At 36.3% G+C, this 15798-nt stretch overlaps 1 protein-coding gene across 1 annotated transcript in view; it reads left to right on the top strand.

Annotated features, from left to right (window-relative positions):
- LOC107601561 (chromobox protein homolog 2-like) overlaps nucleotides 1-5830 on the top strand; it is a 22405-nt gene extending 16575 nt beyond the window's left edge. The window contains exons 3-5 of the mRNA XM_016293795.1: nucleotides 1819-1905; nucleotides 3753-3822; nucleotides 3917-5830. Coding sequence (XP_016149281.1) covers nucleotides 1819-1905; nucleotides 3753-3822; nucleotides 3917-5251 — 1492 coding nt within the window. The 3' untranslated portion in view covers nucleotides 5252-5830. The remainder of the gene's footprint in view (nucleotides 1-1818; nucleotides 1906-3752; nucleotides 3823-3916) is intronic.
- The last annotated feature ends 9968 nt before the right edge of the window (nucleotides 5831-15798 follow it).

Raw genomic sequence — 15798 nt, 5'->3', positions numbered from 1 at the left:
ACCTCCAGCGGCCCCCCACCCCCCCTTAATGCCCCCTGTTACATTGTCGCCCCCCACTTGAGCTGTCAATCACACGAGCCACACCTCCCGCGTGCTTCCATCTGCTTCATTGATTATTTATCTCATCTATTTTTTATTGATATTATTACTTGTTCAACCAAAATCAGAAACTGACCAGAACTCAGGGTATTATGTCTAGAATGCTCTAGACCAGGGGTGCCCAAACTGGGTCCTGGAGGGCCGGTGTCCTGCAGAGTTTAGCTCCAACTTGCCTCAACACACCTGCCTTTAAGTTTCTAGTATGCCTAGTAAGAGCTTGATTAGCTGCTTCAGGTGTGTTTAATTGGGGTTGGAGCTAAACTCTACAGGACCGAGTTTGGGCACGTCCCTCTAGTTATTTAAATTGAGGGACGAGAGGCGATGTCTTGTTGAACATTTGGTATATTTCATAATAGCCTGTAAAACATTTAGTACATTTTTGTTTCCGTAATGCACATTTTAGATATTGTGAATGGATGTAAGAGAGGTTCTTAACACATTGTCCTGGTCTGTTGTGATTGACGTTTCCATCACATGGTGAAGAAAATGAATAAATAAAGGTCATTTCGACTTTTTATCTCGCAATGCTGAAAGCAAAAATGTGAGATATAAACTTAGGAAGAGAGTCCAGATTATGACATAACTTGCGATCGTGAGGAAAAGTCTTGAATTGTGAGATAAAAAGTCACAATGACCTGTTTTATATGTTTTTTTTATATCTTGTGGCGGAAGCAAAAATAAACAAAATTGTGATGAGACATAAACTTAGATTTCCAAGAAAAAAAGTCAGAAATACCGAATGTAAACTTGAAAAAGAAAGTCACAGTTGTGAGAAATGAAGTCCAAATTCTGAGTTTATATCTTGATATCCTGACTTTCTCTTTAAGTAAGAATTGTTAGATAAAAAGTCTCAATTACCTTTTTTTTATCCTCTAGCTGAAACTAAAAAAACAGATTTACGATATGTAAACTTCGAAATCCGAGAAAAAAAGTTGCAATTGCCTTTTTTTATCATATGGTGGAAACAGGCTTCCATATTAATGACTCCATGCACATTTTTCAAAAATGTCTATCTTCATAATTTTACATCAAAATGTAATAACTTCACCTCTTACGTTTTAGCCACCGGTCACTTTTCACCATAAAATGAATTCCTGATGGATAAAATCAAGCCATGTCCTGCATTATTTTCCTGCTGGAAGTAGCAGTAGTAGTTATGGAAGTAAAATTAATGGCGTTTCATGTTGATTTTGAGTAATGCTGGGTTAAGGGCATCTGTTGTGATAGATCACTACTTTTTTGTGTGTTAAATGAAATCCAGACGGCCCAGACTTTTTGAAGTGCCCTTTTAAGTAAACTGACATCTTATCTATTTTTTCTTTGCTATATAACGCCAACCAGGCTGCGCCTGAAGTCCAATTCAACTCCACATCCCTTATTTTTTACATTTACAGTAGTAGATGCAAAATTGCTATCCAAACGATATTCAAGGGGTGGTACACAAATAGCTTGTTTTGCATGCTTGGTTATGCTGATTTAGTCTAAGCAGCATCTTGTGTGACATGCTGTATTTTCAACTATTATACATGCCATTTTATATGTGCATATGATTTATATTATTTGCAAGAATATATGAATTATATGGACTTTAAAAACGTCAAACTTGTCAAACTTGAAAGAAATAAGAGTTATAGACTTTCCCTTGTACATAGCCATCTTTTTGATGCTAAATTCAAAACTTCATGAGCAAGTTATTTGTCATCTACTCGCATGCTAAAGAAGCCAGTGTCTGTGTTTCAGGCATAACAGTTGGGAACCTCATGAAAACCTTCTTGACCCGAGACTATTGGCTGCGTTTAACAAGAGGTAAGAGATTTCTCTCATTGGACGAGCAGGCCTGTGTGTGAGAGCAACGCCCCCTTCCCCATGTGCAAACAATATGGGCTGCAACGCTTGGGAGAGCGTAAATGGGTCTCCATTCACAGAGCCATTCAGGGGATGCAGACATGTCCAGGCTCACGAGTTCCTCTGCAGCCTGACTGAAAATCAAACATCATTAACATTTATAAACGGGAACTAGTTTTAGAGATTTCTGTCAGCGTTTCACATTTGGTTTCACAGTTTATGAAGGATGGGTGTGAAAATGAGACTTGGATCACTTGAGAAACTACATTTTTGGTATTTGGTAGTATTTTCTAAATATGACTCTGAATCCATCCTTCATTGTAAGTACATGGGAATTTTTCTCCTGTTTTATTGTTCGCCAAATAAATATTTCTATATTTGAGAAATCATTCATGTCTGGAGTACAAATTATGCTTTTCGTAGGAAACACCAATTTTTGCTAACACATCTGCCAAAAACAAAAGCCCTATTCGCACGGGATTATCATTATCTGGGTACCTTGTGTGATTTTGAAATTATTCGTGCCCTGTGTCATTTACATTTCACCAGGTTAAAATAATATCTCAAGCTTTATGCTTGATTTATTTGTAACACATTAACCTCAAAACCTTTTCAGCTTTCTCTTTATGCAAATTGTATGGTGTAACGATATGACAGCACCCAAAATACTATCAAACACTCCAGCGCAGATCCATTCTTCACGAAAGATGGATAAAAAGGCGCACAGGAAGCAAAAAAACAGAAAATTTATATACGACCCGCCAAATCGCAGCGATGCCAATTCGCACAGGACCTCGGTGTTCTGCGAAATATGGTAGGTCAATTTTTACTTTACAAATTACAGACATGGCCGATTCGCATGGGATTAAGATCACAGACAACCTCAGCAATTATTACAAATGACTGGAGGAGACCAGGTAATACTAATCCCGTGCAAATAGGGCTAAAGAAAGTTATGTCTTTTGTCCAAATTAGAACAATGGAGAGTTGTGACAGGAAGTGGAGAGAAAGAACAAGAAGTGAGGAGGCTTAAATTCATAAAAACAAGAACTATATATTAGCCAAGACTGTTAAAATAATGTTTTTTTTTAAATATATTTAATTTTTTGTTGGTTTTATTTATGATTATTTTTTATTTATTTATTTAAATCATCTTTATGTAAAGCACTTTGAATTACTTTTGTTTATAAAATATGCTATTTAATTAAAATTGCCTTTGCCTAATGGCCTTTAAAGGAGTGGTTGATCAGCTTTTTTCGAAGGCTTAATTGTATTTATGGGGTGCAGTGTAACGTTTTAATGATTTGTTAAAAAAAAATGTTTTTTCACATATTTCACCTTTATTCTACTCCGCTGTTTCTGTTCTTGTCAAAACGGTCTGTTTAGTTCCTGGTTCTATGAAGCCCCTTCCTCAGAAATATGCAATGGGCTCAGATTGGGTAGCTGGTCCAGTGTGTTGTAATTTGTTACATCGGGGTTAGTGATGTGTCAAATCCAGGAATAAGCTCACTGTAGTCCATTCCAGCCTTTTTTGTAGTCCTTAAACAGCGATTTCTTTAAAACGCTTTACATTGAACTTTGAGCATCGTAACTTTGCAGATGTTATTAATGCTCCAACAGCAACATTACACACGAACTAAAGTTAAAAATGTGAAATCATAATCAACCACCCCTTTAATACCAAAGTAATAGTCATATATAATAACATTTAATGATAGCAAGGACTGTATGATTTACACAATCGAAATGAAGCATTGCAAGTCACTGTTTTTTTTTGTCGTTTTTCTCAAATGTTTTGTCATTCTTAGGGAGCAGGAGCGGGAACTCTTGATCCGCAATAAGGGGAAACGGCCTCGTGGACGACCCAGAAAAATATTGGTAAGTATGCCACAAAAAATGCCAGACATCTAGTGAGAAAAAACAACTTGAAACACATTATGTTCTCACCATTTTCTATATGTTAATTTCTCAGGAAACCATTCCAGTGGTATCCAAATCAAGCAGCTCGTCCTCATCGTCCTCGTCTTCTGGTTCATCATCTTCCTCGTCTTCTTCCTTTTCTTCAGATGATGACAATGATGAAGATGACAACGACAGGAATCCAAAACCGAGTCCTCGTCCACGAGAGCACCACCCGGTCCCTCAGAAGAAAGCCCAGATCATGGTTGCCAAGCCAGAACCACCGAAGAAGAAGAGAGGGAGGAAAGCGCTTCCTCCAGAGCTTAAGGCGCAGCGTCAAGCCAAAGGTCCTCGGAAGATGCTCAAGCCCATTTCCAGAGACTCAGAGCTCCGAAGGAGCATAAAGAAACCACTGATGCCTGCAAGCTTCACCTACACCGGGTTGAACCGAAACTCTGGAAGGGAGCCGATGGCACTGCAGAATAGAGGTTCATTTACCCAGAAGAACTCTTTAAGTTCCTTGGGACGCTCTGTCGGATTGGCCTCGTTGCCTACTAAATTAAGTCGGCTGCCACAAACCAAAACCGCTTCGGATTTTAAGCTCTCTGTCTCAGATATGAGCAGCGGAGGAGTCGATCCCAAAACACCCACGTGCAAATCTCCAGGAGTGGCTGCGTTGAATCTGCACAGCAGCAATGGACAAACATGTCCACAACTCTCTCCGAATGTCCCGAAGGCCTCAGATCAGACTCTACTACAAAGATCAGGATCTCTACAGAAATCCCCATCGAGCTCATTTTCCTCTCTTAAAACTCCCTCCAGCCTTCAAGCTCTCAACCTGCAGAGCGTCAACAAAATGACGCAGGGTAACGGGACCTCCACAAATGACGGTTCCTACTTGAAGGGTACCGCCAATCCTAGTAGAAAAAGTTCTGGGTTTAACGCAAGTCACGAGCAGAGTCCTGCACTGAATGTCCCAAGTAAGTTCCCAACCAGTCAACAAGTCCTTAAGAGTCCGCAACAAGATAAATCCAAAGCGGACGATTTGTCTGAAAGACTTGGGAAAAACAATCAAGGTAGAGTGGACAAGATACTCACTCAGAAGACAGAGGGCCGAGATCAACCAGCGCAAGACAGATCCTCTTCTAAAGATGCAGGGAAACCAAGCAAGACCCTGAGCGAGTTGAGCACTGGAGAAGAGGGAAGCAGCTCGGATTCTGACCACGATTCCTCATTTCCGAGCGACAACCGTGACTTGGCCATCTCGGTGCAGGCGGGTCAGGACTGGAGGCCGACACGGAACCTGATCGAACACGTGTTTGTCACCGACGTCACTGCAAACCTGGTCACTGTAACGGTGAAGGAGTCGCCCACCAGCGTTGGGTTTTTTAGCATCCGCAATTACTGAATGTCGACAACTGGAACTGCAGCCACTCTGTGATAATCGGGAGAAGTTTCGAAGGAATCAAAGGAACTGTTTGGTGCTTCTCCATCTTTGGATTTTACTTGTTTTAACTCAAAATCTGACTGTTTTAGTTGGTCAGTTTTGGAGTTCTTAGAGAAGATGAATGCCTAAAGACCTGCTCAATCAGATACCTTTATATTCTCAGTTAAGCATAGATATTAAGCATAAATATGTTACTGAACAAATAATTGGCCGTCCGTCTTGGTTTCCACTTCAAGGATGGTCTTGTGTTCTCTTGATGTTGATTCCGAGTACAGTATTAGTAAAGAAGAAAGGCACCAGATCAGAACAAATGTATCCAAAATGCATTAAAGCTGAATCTCAGATCACGTATTTTAAGGTACCTGTTTTTAAAGCTGTCCTCTTTCTACCTGACGACTATTATAACAGGGTTTTTTCCCTTCTAAAATTAATGTTGGCATCTTTTATACTACACAACAGTTCTGTTTATTTATTATTATTTCTCATTGGTTTTTGTTGGTAGGTGAAATGCTGAAACATACAGTAAAGATTTTTTTTATACAAAATTCATCATTGTCTGTTTTGATTCGAACGTACAGTTCAGAATATGAATGTGTAAGAATGACAGCAAAGGCATTTCTTCTGCTCACTAAGGCTGCATTTATTTGACCAAAAAAATGCAGTAAACAACAGCAAAACTGTGAAATATTACAGTTTAAAATGACTGTTTTCTATGTGAATATATTTTAAAATGTAATTTATTCTGGTGATTCAAAGCTGAATTTTCAGCATCATTACTCCAGTCTTCAGTGTCACATGATCCTTCAGAAATCATTCTAATATGCTGATTTGCTGCTCAAGAAACATTTCTTCTTATTATCAATGTTAAAAATAATTCATAGAAAGTTCAAAAGCATTTGGAATGAGAAATGTGCCTTTACTGTCACTTTAGATCAATTTAATGCATCCTTGCTAAATAAAAATTTATTGATTTCTTTCAAATAAAAAACTGTTTTCTTTTTTTTTTTTCCTTTGAAAAATTCTTAAAACAAGTGATAATCTCAAAAAGTGAAGGTGGTGAACTTTTAATTGTTTTTTTTTATTGTTGCTACACCCCTAAATATATATCACATCATAATTATTTGCAGTCCAAACAATCCAAAAAAATTACTTCATGATGAGCTTTTAATACATAATTTCCACATAAAATATCTAAATATCCTTTAAATAAGATAAATGTGCTTGAGAAGCAGCACTGCGTAAGATATTTAGACTTCTTTTAGATTGTGTCTTTATGAGTGTATTTTGTATTTTTATACTTAAATGGTGATACAAAATACACTTATATTAAAGATAGTCTAAAACAAGTCTTAGTACCCTAAGATGTTGCTTTTTTTGATGATTTTGTTTTTTTTTCAGCATTGAATGCATTGATATTTTTTTCAATGTGTTTTCTTACACATTGAATAAGCAACTGATGCTACTTGACAGTAATATGTACTGCAGCTCTCATATTTAGCGTTTGCTGTCTGACTTTTGTCTGGTCTCCTCTGCAGTCCTGCAGAGAGGCCGTTTAATTACGCAGGTTTAGACGTTTCAAGAAACCCTTTAATTTTCCCAGAATTCTAAGAGGTGGCTTCCTAACAAACTATACTGTGGTCTCTTTGGGCAAACGGCCATCCATGAACCTCACACCGACTTCAGCTTCACTCAAACCATAACTCCAGTAGCTATACCTGGGCTGCATTTCCCAAAAGCATTGTAAGCCTAAGATGATCGTAGCTCCATTGGAGACAATGGGTCTATGATGTAGTTAGGCTTACGATGCTTTTGGGTAATGCAGCCCTGGTTTGTTCAGTAAAGTCAACTTGGCCTCAGACGTTTCTTCTAAAAGCCCTAAGGAAAAATTGAACGGATACAAATGAGTCACTAGAGTATAGAGCTGTAAAATAAAAATGGAGAACAGTTCAGAGTTCATAATGAGATAAATGAGCACAGTTTGAGACATTGTTGAGATCTCTAGGAGAGACACATTTCATAATATAAAAAATAAAAACATTTCAGTTTCATTGAAAGCAGTATCTCACTGCTGGTAATGTGACCAATGATTTTGACAGTTGACAGTGTAAAGCAGCAGTTTTTGCCCAGAGGCAGTAAGGGTTTTTCTGAGCAGTTTGCAGTCACTGCGATCTGTCTGCGTGTCGCCACAGGGCTGCTGTTATCAGCACGGCTCATTCCTGACCGCACTGAGATCATCACAGACCAGCAGAAAGAATGAGATAACAGAACACACATGTGCCGAGGTTACTGTAGCGCTTCACTACCAGCTTCCTCTGAGCACCATTATGCCAGACCTGTAGATTGGCTACTACTGTAGGTTTTTGAATTTTTATATTTATATTTTAATATTTGATATTTTTCTGTTTTCATTGTAGATTTAGTTGAAGTTTTTTCTTTAAATGACTTTTTTTATTTTATTTTTACTACATAATGTTAAAAAGGCACTATTGAGCCTTCAGCTCGGATCGACTGTTTCTCATCTTTCTCTTGAAAATATCCCATGGATTCCATATGGGGTTCAGGTCAGGCGTGTTGGCTGGCCAATCAAGCATCGTAATATCATGGTCAGCAAACCACTTAGAAGACGTTGTGGGTAGGTGCTAAAGTCCTGCTGGAAAAGGAAATCAGCATCTCCATAAAGCTTGTCAGCAGATGCAAGCATAAAGTGCTCCAAAATCTCCTGGTAGACGGCTGCATTGACTTTGGACTTGATAAAACACAATGGAGTCATCACTGACTTCAGAAACTTCCCACTGGACTTTCAAGAAGCTTGGATTCTGTGCCTCTCCAGTCTTCCACCAGACTCCAGACCTTGATTTCCAAATGAAATGCAAAATTTGAACTTTGGAGCACTGAGCAATAGTCCAGTTATTTTTCTCCTTAGCCCAGCTAAGATGCTTCTGACGTTGTTTCTGTTTCAGAAGTGGCTTGGTAGCCCTTTTCCTGAAGACGTCTGAGCGTGGTGACTCTTGATGCTCTGACTCCAGCTTCAGTCCACTCCTTGTGAAGTTCTCCCAAGTGTTTGAATCTGCTTTGCTTGACAGTATTCTCTATCTTGCGGTCATCCCTGTTGCTTGTGCACCTTTTCCTACCCGATTTTTTCCTTCCAGTCAACTTTTCATTTAATATGCTTTGATACAGCACTCTGTGAACAGCCAGCCCTTTCTGTAATGACCTTCTGTGACTTACCCTCTTTGTGGAGGGTGTCAATGATTGTCTTCTGGACCATTGCCAAGTCAGCAGTCTTCCCCATTATTGTGCTTTCAAAGAACAAGAGATACCCGGAATTTATACTGTAGGGATGGTCATTTAATGAAACTCAAATGTAAATAATCTAATATTTTGAGATACTGGATTTTTTGCTTTCATGAGCTGTAAGCTCCAATCATCAAAATTAAAAAAAACAAAAAAAAAAACGTTTGAAATGTAAAAAAAAAAAGAATAACTTTTTCACGATATTCTAATTTTTTGAGATCCACCTGTAATTCTGTATGCTTTTTCTTTTGATTTTGAGGTCAAATGTTCCCTGGACCTGCTTTCATGAGTTTCACCCTCTTGCTTCCTCCTAAGAAGGAGATTTAAGGCTCATCATGGGTGTATAAGGCAGCCGGGACACACAAGATAATCAAGTCCATCAACATTATTGTGCCAAGAATGTCTCAGAAGGCGCTTTCCTTTCTTTTATTTGGAGTAATGCATTATAATCTGTCTTTTTCAGCAGTATATCATAACATAAATAACGTGAATTCACAAGTGCACAGTCATCTCTAATGTCTCCGTAAAACAATAAGTGTACCTTATTGCTTTCATAAAACAGTTAGCACACAATACAAATATTAAAACCAAAAATTTATGTATTATTGATATGTTACTTTTTTGAAGTAAGTTAATTAAATGCTGCCCTTCCAGTGACAGCAACACTAAACGGCAAGAGAATGTTCCGATGTAACATGCCTTATCTTATGGCTCAAATAAAAACAGAGAATATGAACTCTTCTCATCTGCTGTCATTTATTTCTTTAACACCATATATTATTATTTGTTTTTATCTCTCACACACACACACACACACACACACACACAAACACAAACACAAACACACACACACACAAACGCCTGCTTATCTCTCAGCATGAGAAAACATCTGTTTTTCGGCTTTTAGTTTAAAACAGACCAATTTGCAGTACAGTGTGAGTTTGCGAGATCAGAATCGAGGACTGTTCTGACTATTCAGTAATGTTATAAATCACAAAAAAAAAAAAAACTGGACATTTTAACATTCTTAGAATATTAAAAACAAACATTAGATAATAAATAAAATAATAATAAAATAATAAATAAACATGAATTATTATGATATTAAAAATAATCATTCAAAAATTATTTAAAAAATTATGTTAATAGAATGCTGTAAGAACATTTTTGTAAAATTCAAATAATGTTCTAATGAAAAAATGACTTTAACATTCTCAGAATATTAAAAATATGCATTCAAATGTTTAAAAAAAAATTTAACATAAAAAATAAAGTTAGTATAGTGTTGTAAAACTTTTTGTAACCTATAAATAACGTTCTAATCATGACAAGAAAACTAGACATGTCAAAGTTTTAGAAACATTTTAATTCAATGTTCCCACATTTTTATAATGTTTATAATGTTTTTATAACAGTTCCTATTCTCTGTTTTCGTTTTTTAGCTCCATATGATGAGGCAGGTTACAACTAGGAACACTCCTGCCATTTACTATAACGTTTTTATTCCCAAAATATAACAGTTTAAACTTTATTTATTTACAGTGGGTACGGAAAGTATTCAGACCCCCTTCGACATGCACTGTGAGCTGTAAGGTCTTATATAGACAGGTGTGTGGCTTTCCTAATCAAGTCCAATCAGTATAATCAAACACAGCTGGACTCAAATAAAGGTGTAGAACCATCTCAAGGATGATCAGAAGAAATGGACAGCACCTGAGCTAAATATATGAGTGTCACAGCAAAGGGTCTGAATACTTAGGACAATGTGATATTTCCGTTTTTCTTTTTTAATAAATCTGCAAAAATGTCAACAATTTGTGTTTTTCTGTCAATATGGGGTGCTGTGTGTACATTGAGGAAAAAAAATAACTTAAATGATTTTAGCTAATGGCTGCAATATAACAAAGAGTGAAAAATTTAAGGGGGTCTGAATACTTTCCGTACCCACTGTATACATGTCCAGTTTTCTTGTTGTGACTATGTTGTTTAAAGGTTTACAAAAAATAGTTTTTTTTTTTTTTTTTTTAGAATGTTCATCAAGTACAAATAACATCAAAAGGATGTTTACAGAATGTTGATCTCAGAACATTTTCTCAACATTCTAAGAACGTTCATCAAGTATGTGATAACATAAGGACATTTTGAGAATGGTGTTCTGTACATTTTCTCAACATTATGAGAACTTATATCAAATATTAACAAAGTTATGTTCCAAAAACATCACTTTAAGAATATTTAGTCTTGACATTTACAACTTTAATAAAACATTAGTCAACTTGGTACGCAGCATACTCATGCAAGATCAGAATGTTACAGCAAATCAACTTTCCATTGCTGCGGATGCAGAGTAAAACTTTGGCAAAAAGAAAGATAAGTGAAACAAGACAGCACAAATACAGCATCCATTTTCTTGATTATGTGAGTTGCAACATTCATAATTAAAGAGACTTTAGAAATTTTATAAACATTTTTGAAGTCAAGAGATCTGCATGTTTCAAGGACTGAAGTAAAAGATTGTTACAATTGATCACAAAAATATTGGCATGTTTACATGGTACAGAGTGTAACCTATGTCAATGTTTGGTTGTATTTATGGGATTTCACTACTTTCAATTTGAGCATGACTTACAGGAATAACAGGCAATTATTAGCCAGCATATATGCATCTGCACATGGCACATAGATGTGTAGTGGAACATTTAATGTTAGTGGAACTTTTTTCTTTCTTTTTAAGGTTAGTATGATGTACAAAAATATATTTAAAAACAATTTTTTTCATAGCAAACCTCAAAAATGGTTACTAACGTATCCAATGGAGAATGTTGTAGCTACATGGTACAGCACAAAATCCTCAGTGTTAAATTGGAAAATCCAGTGTTGGAGTAATTAAGTGAGTGACGGTAGAGCATCAGTGATGAACACCAGCTGTCAACAAGCAGAATCACTGAAGAGAAACAACAAGAACAGAAAAAAAGAGAAGAGATGAGCAGAAACACAACTACTACAAAGTTATAAATAAAAGAAGACATTAGATCTCAGCAGAGGATGATTAATCAACTTTAAACACAGCATTACTACCTTCACTTCGTACTAAACAGTCTGACTTTATTTTTGTCATATGTTTACTAAAGTTCTTATGGTTTAAATGTTGTTTTATTGAAAATAATAGTTTTGTTTGAACTATTTCAGTTTCATGGTCACTATTATGGTGATTAGTGTTGCTATAGGCTATAGCATTAATATCATTTATAAGAACAGGCTTTTGAGTTCATCATCAATATATACAAAAATATACATACTCAGTCATGCAATGTTAGGCTATATAACAACGAGAGATAAGCTATTGTTGGTCTTTTTAATTGCCTATTCATTTTTGATGTGACTTCCAAATACATTGAAACATCTAAAAAAAAATAGTAGAAAATAAACTCACTGGAGGGTATCACTGTCAATTTATTTGATCATTTAATCTTCATTTCCTAGTGAAAATTCCAGTCTGAGTAATGGTGCCAGCTGTCCTTTTGCGCCACCAGGTGGAGATTTCACTAATGAGTTTGTATGGCTGCATGCATACTGTATACTTCAAAGAATGTCATGCACAATCATTTTGATTTATTTTCAACATTTTGGGTAGTTTTGATGCCATGAGCCAGTTTTGATGACTTTGCAATAATCATAAATATAGACTAATAATTAATTAATGATCAGTTATAATTACCGACTTGTCACAGCGTCTGCTAAATGATTAAATGTTAAAAATTGTAATAATGAAAAATGAGTGCACGTTTCCAATGTATGTGGGTAAGATACAAAAGCTCTGACATTGAGTGGATAAATATAGTATCTGGGGGACCCCCCACGTCTATTTATTTATTTTTAATCTGTGCTTCTCATCCGTTCTACGCTGTCTATGGGTAGCGCAGCTTCACCATACAGATTTAACTAGGCTACACGCGCAACTAAATAAAACAGGCTGCTGATTACAATTTCTGAAATAAATATTATTGCAAAATGCGTTAAGTTGCACAGAAGAAACCCCGATCAAGGACCTGCACAGCAGCAGATGACTATTATTTTGTTGAACGACCTGAGGATGACATCACGGGCTCAGATTTGGTTGACCAATCATCAGAACGGGGCTAAAGGGGCGTGTCATGACCACTCACAAGGGGAAAACACATTTTTAATTTGTTTATCTGTTTTCTACCCGTGAAACAAAACAAAACAAAAAAAACGAAAATTGAGCCAAAGTATAGTTTTTTCATTTTTTTTTAACAAATGAAAAAACGACCGATTTGTCGTTTCTGCTTATTTCATTTCAAATTGAAAAATAAACAATCAAAACGCACACGGATCAATGAGCAAGCTAACATGCAGTACAATCTAAATATAAATGCATTTTAATCTATGTATTACCTCAATAAGTGCCGTTTTTGAAGAGTGTGCATGTGATGCAAAGAATATAATTTATATCTACTGTGGCAAGTATCCCGGTTCCAAATCAGCGTCGGGATCAATGAGCAAGCTAACATGCAGTACAATCTAAATATAAATGCATTTTAATCTATGTATTTTTGCGCCTCCTCAATAAGTGCCGTTTTTGAAGAGTGTGCATGTGCACAAATACCTAAGAAAACCCCGGAGTATGAGGTAAGAGGGAACCTGCGACGAATCAAACATCCAATAAAGCAAAATGACAGGGAACAAAAAATTGTAAATTAGTCATCAGGTGCCATGTTCAATACAGCAGCATCTTAGAGCTCTCTAATCAGTTAAATAGCAGAAGTTGTTACTCCACCACATGTGTGTGACGTCATTAACACTGGCTATGTTGTTGAACTATTGTGGTTCAAACGACGGAGATGCGATCATTTTCGGGAAACAGTCGTAACTAGCTAGTTCGTTTCCACAACAATGAATTGTACTATGGTGGTTAATCAGCAAGTTACGTCGTTGTATGGGAAACAAATCCGTGTATCATTCGATCATTCGTTTTTTGATTTAATATTGAAAGTAGAAAAATTAGAAAATGGCTCCTTTTTCATTTGTTCGTTTTTTTTCCAAAAAATGAAAAACGAGAATTCAGTTTAAATTTACGTTTTTCGTTCATGGGTAGAAAAATGAATAAACAGCTTGAATATTCAATTTCTACATGTGGGCGGGAATTAAACACCCCTTTCTGCTGATTGGTCAGCCGAAGATCAACCTGTGCCGTCATCAGTTATTCTGCAGTATCACGCAACAGAATAATAGTCCTCCACTGCTGCAGTTGTACGGATTAATAACCCATTTTATCAATTTCATATTTTTCTCATCAAAAGCTTAAATTTACGTTTTTCGTTCATGGGTGGAAAAATGAATAAACAGCTTGAATATTCTATTTCTACATGTGGGCGGGAATTAAACGTCCCTTTCTGCTGATTGGTCAGCCGAAGATCAACCTGTGCCGTCATCAGTTATTCTGCAGTATCACGCAACAGAATAATAGTCCTCCACTGCTGCAGTTGTACGGATTAATAACCCATTTTATCAATTTCATATTTTTCTCATCAAACAGACTAATAAAAAGCTTGACACAACTCGTACTGGAGCAGAGTCTAGACAGGTCTTTCTTCTGTGTAGACCAGCAGTTCTTAAAGTGATAGGGGGTCCAAGAAATAATATAGCCTTAATATTGCTATTGCCTAAAGTATTTCCAGACTGTAAAGTCGTTTTTTTTATCATGATACATAGGCCTACTGTGATTTATTCCAAAGTGACTTATATGATGCATTTCATGTAAAATAATCTAAATTAAGCCTTTTAAAAGAAGAGTTTTCCCTGTGGTTCATGTTTGCGGTTTGCACCAGAAAGATTCTCAGCTGATGCAAACAATATAATTTATATCTACTGTGGCAAGTAATGTAGTCTTGTGTTTTATTAAAATTGATTATAATTGATGTCTCAAAAGGATATGCACTTGTGCGCAGCGTGAGCTGCAACGTAAGATTTTCATAAAATATAATAACTTGCCATTTCGTTTTTTTCTCACCAAACCCTCAGTATAAGTTCAGAATGTTTGGAATATATGCCATGAGATACATAAGATTATTTTATGACAGATATGTATCCGCTTAAAAAAAAACTAAAGTCACCATTCTCTGCCATTAAATTGGCAAGCCCGAGCAGGACATTGCGATGTTGCGAAATTGTGATGGGTTAAATAAACTCAACTACAGTCAAGCGCAGACCAGTATTGAAGTGCACAGGAAATAAGCAGCAGTCATATCTAAAGCAGTTCAAATTAATATTGAGTACTGATTGATTTTCACTTGGATTTTTTCCCCCATCGAGGGAACTTAATACTCTGTCATTAGACGAGTTATTCATTTAGTCTGTTTGTTGAGAAAAATATGAAATTGATAAACATGGGTTATTAATCCGTACAACTGCAGCAGCAGAGGACTATTATTCTGCTGCGTGATACTGCAGAAGAACTGATGACGGCACGGTTTGATCTTCGGCTGACCAATCAGCAGAAAGGGGCGTTTAATTCCCGCCCACATGTAGAAATCAAATATTCAAACTGTTTATTCATTTTTCCACCCATGAATGAAGAACGATTTTTTGGAAAAAAAATGAAAAACGAAAAAGGATCAGTTTTCTCATTTTTCTGCTTTCAATATTAAATCAAAAAACGAATGATCGAATGATACACGGATTCTTAAGGAGCCGTTTTCTCATTTTTCTATTTTCAGTATTAAATCAAAAAACGAATGATCGAATGATACACGGATTCTTAAGGAGCCGTTTTCTCATTTTTCTATTTTCAGTATTAAATCAAAAAACGAATGATCGAATGATACACGGATTGAAACGCACCCCAGACAGTGTCTTTATCTGCTTATGAACAGAGAGGCTGTTCTAACTCGTCTTTTCACTGTGATAATGTGTTAACTAAAATCATAACTAGAACTATAAAAAATGTTCCTCAAAACAAAATCTATGTTAACTGAAATAAGCAATAAAAAAATCTTCAAGAAATCTACAATAATAATAATAAAAAAGCTTTTACTTGAGCTTATACTATGGTCTGTCTGAATACTGGATTCTGATTGTTTTTCCAGGTATTCATTAAAACCTTTTAATGCAGAGGTAGTTCCAAGTCAGTTAAATCATCGTTCTATATTAATGTGCTACTTTAATTGACACACACAAACCCACACTCATCACTC

This window comes from Sinocyclocheilus grahami, unplaced genomic scaffold, assembly GCF_001515645.1.
Source record: "Sinocyclocheilus grahami isolate Dianchi unplaced genomic scaffold, SAMN03320097.WGS_v1.1 scaffold307.1, whole genome shotgun sequence".
Taxonomy (NCBI): domain Eukaryota; kingdom Metazoa; phylum Chordata; class Actinopteri; order Cypriniformes; family Cyprinidae; genus Sinocyclocheilus; species Sinocyclocheilus grahami.
This window is presented reverse-complemented; position numbering and strand designations above follow the sequence as displayed.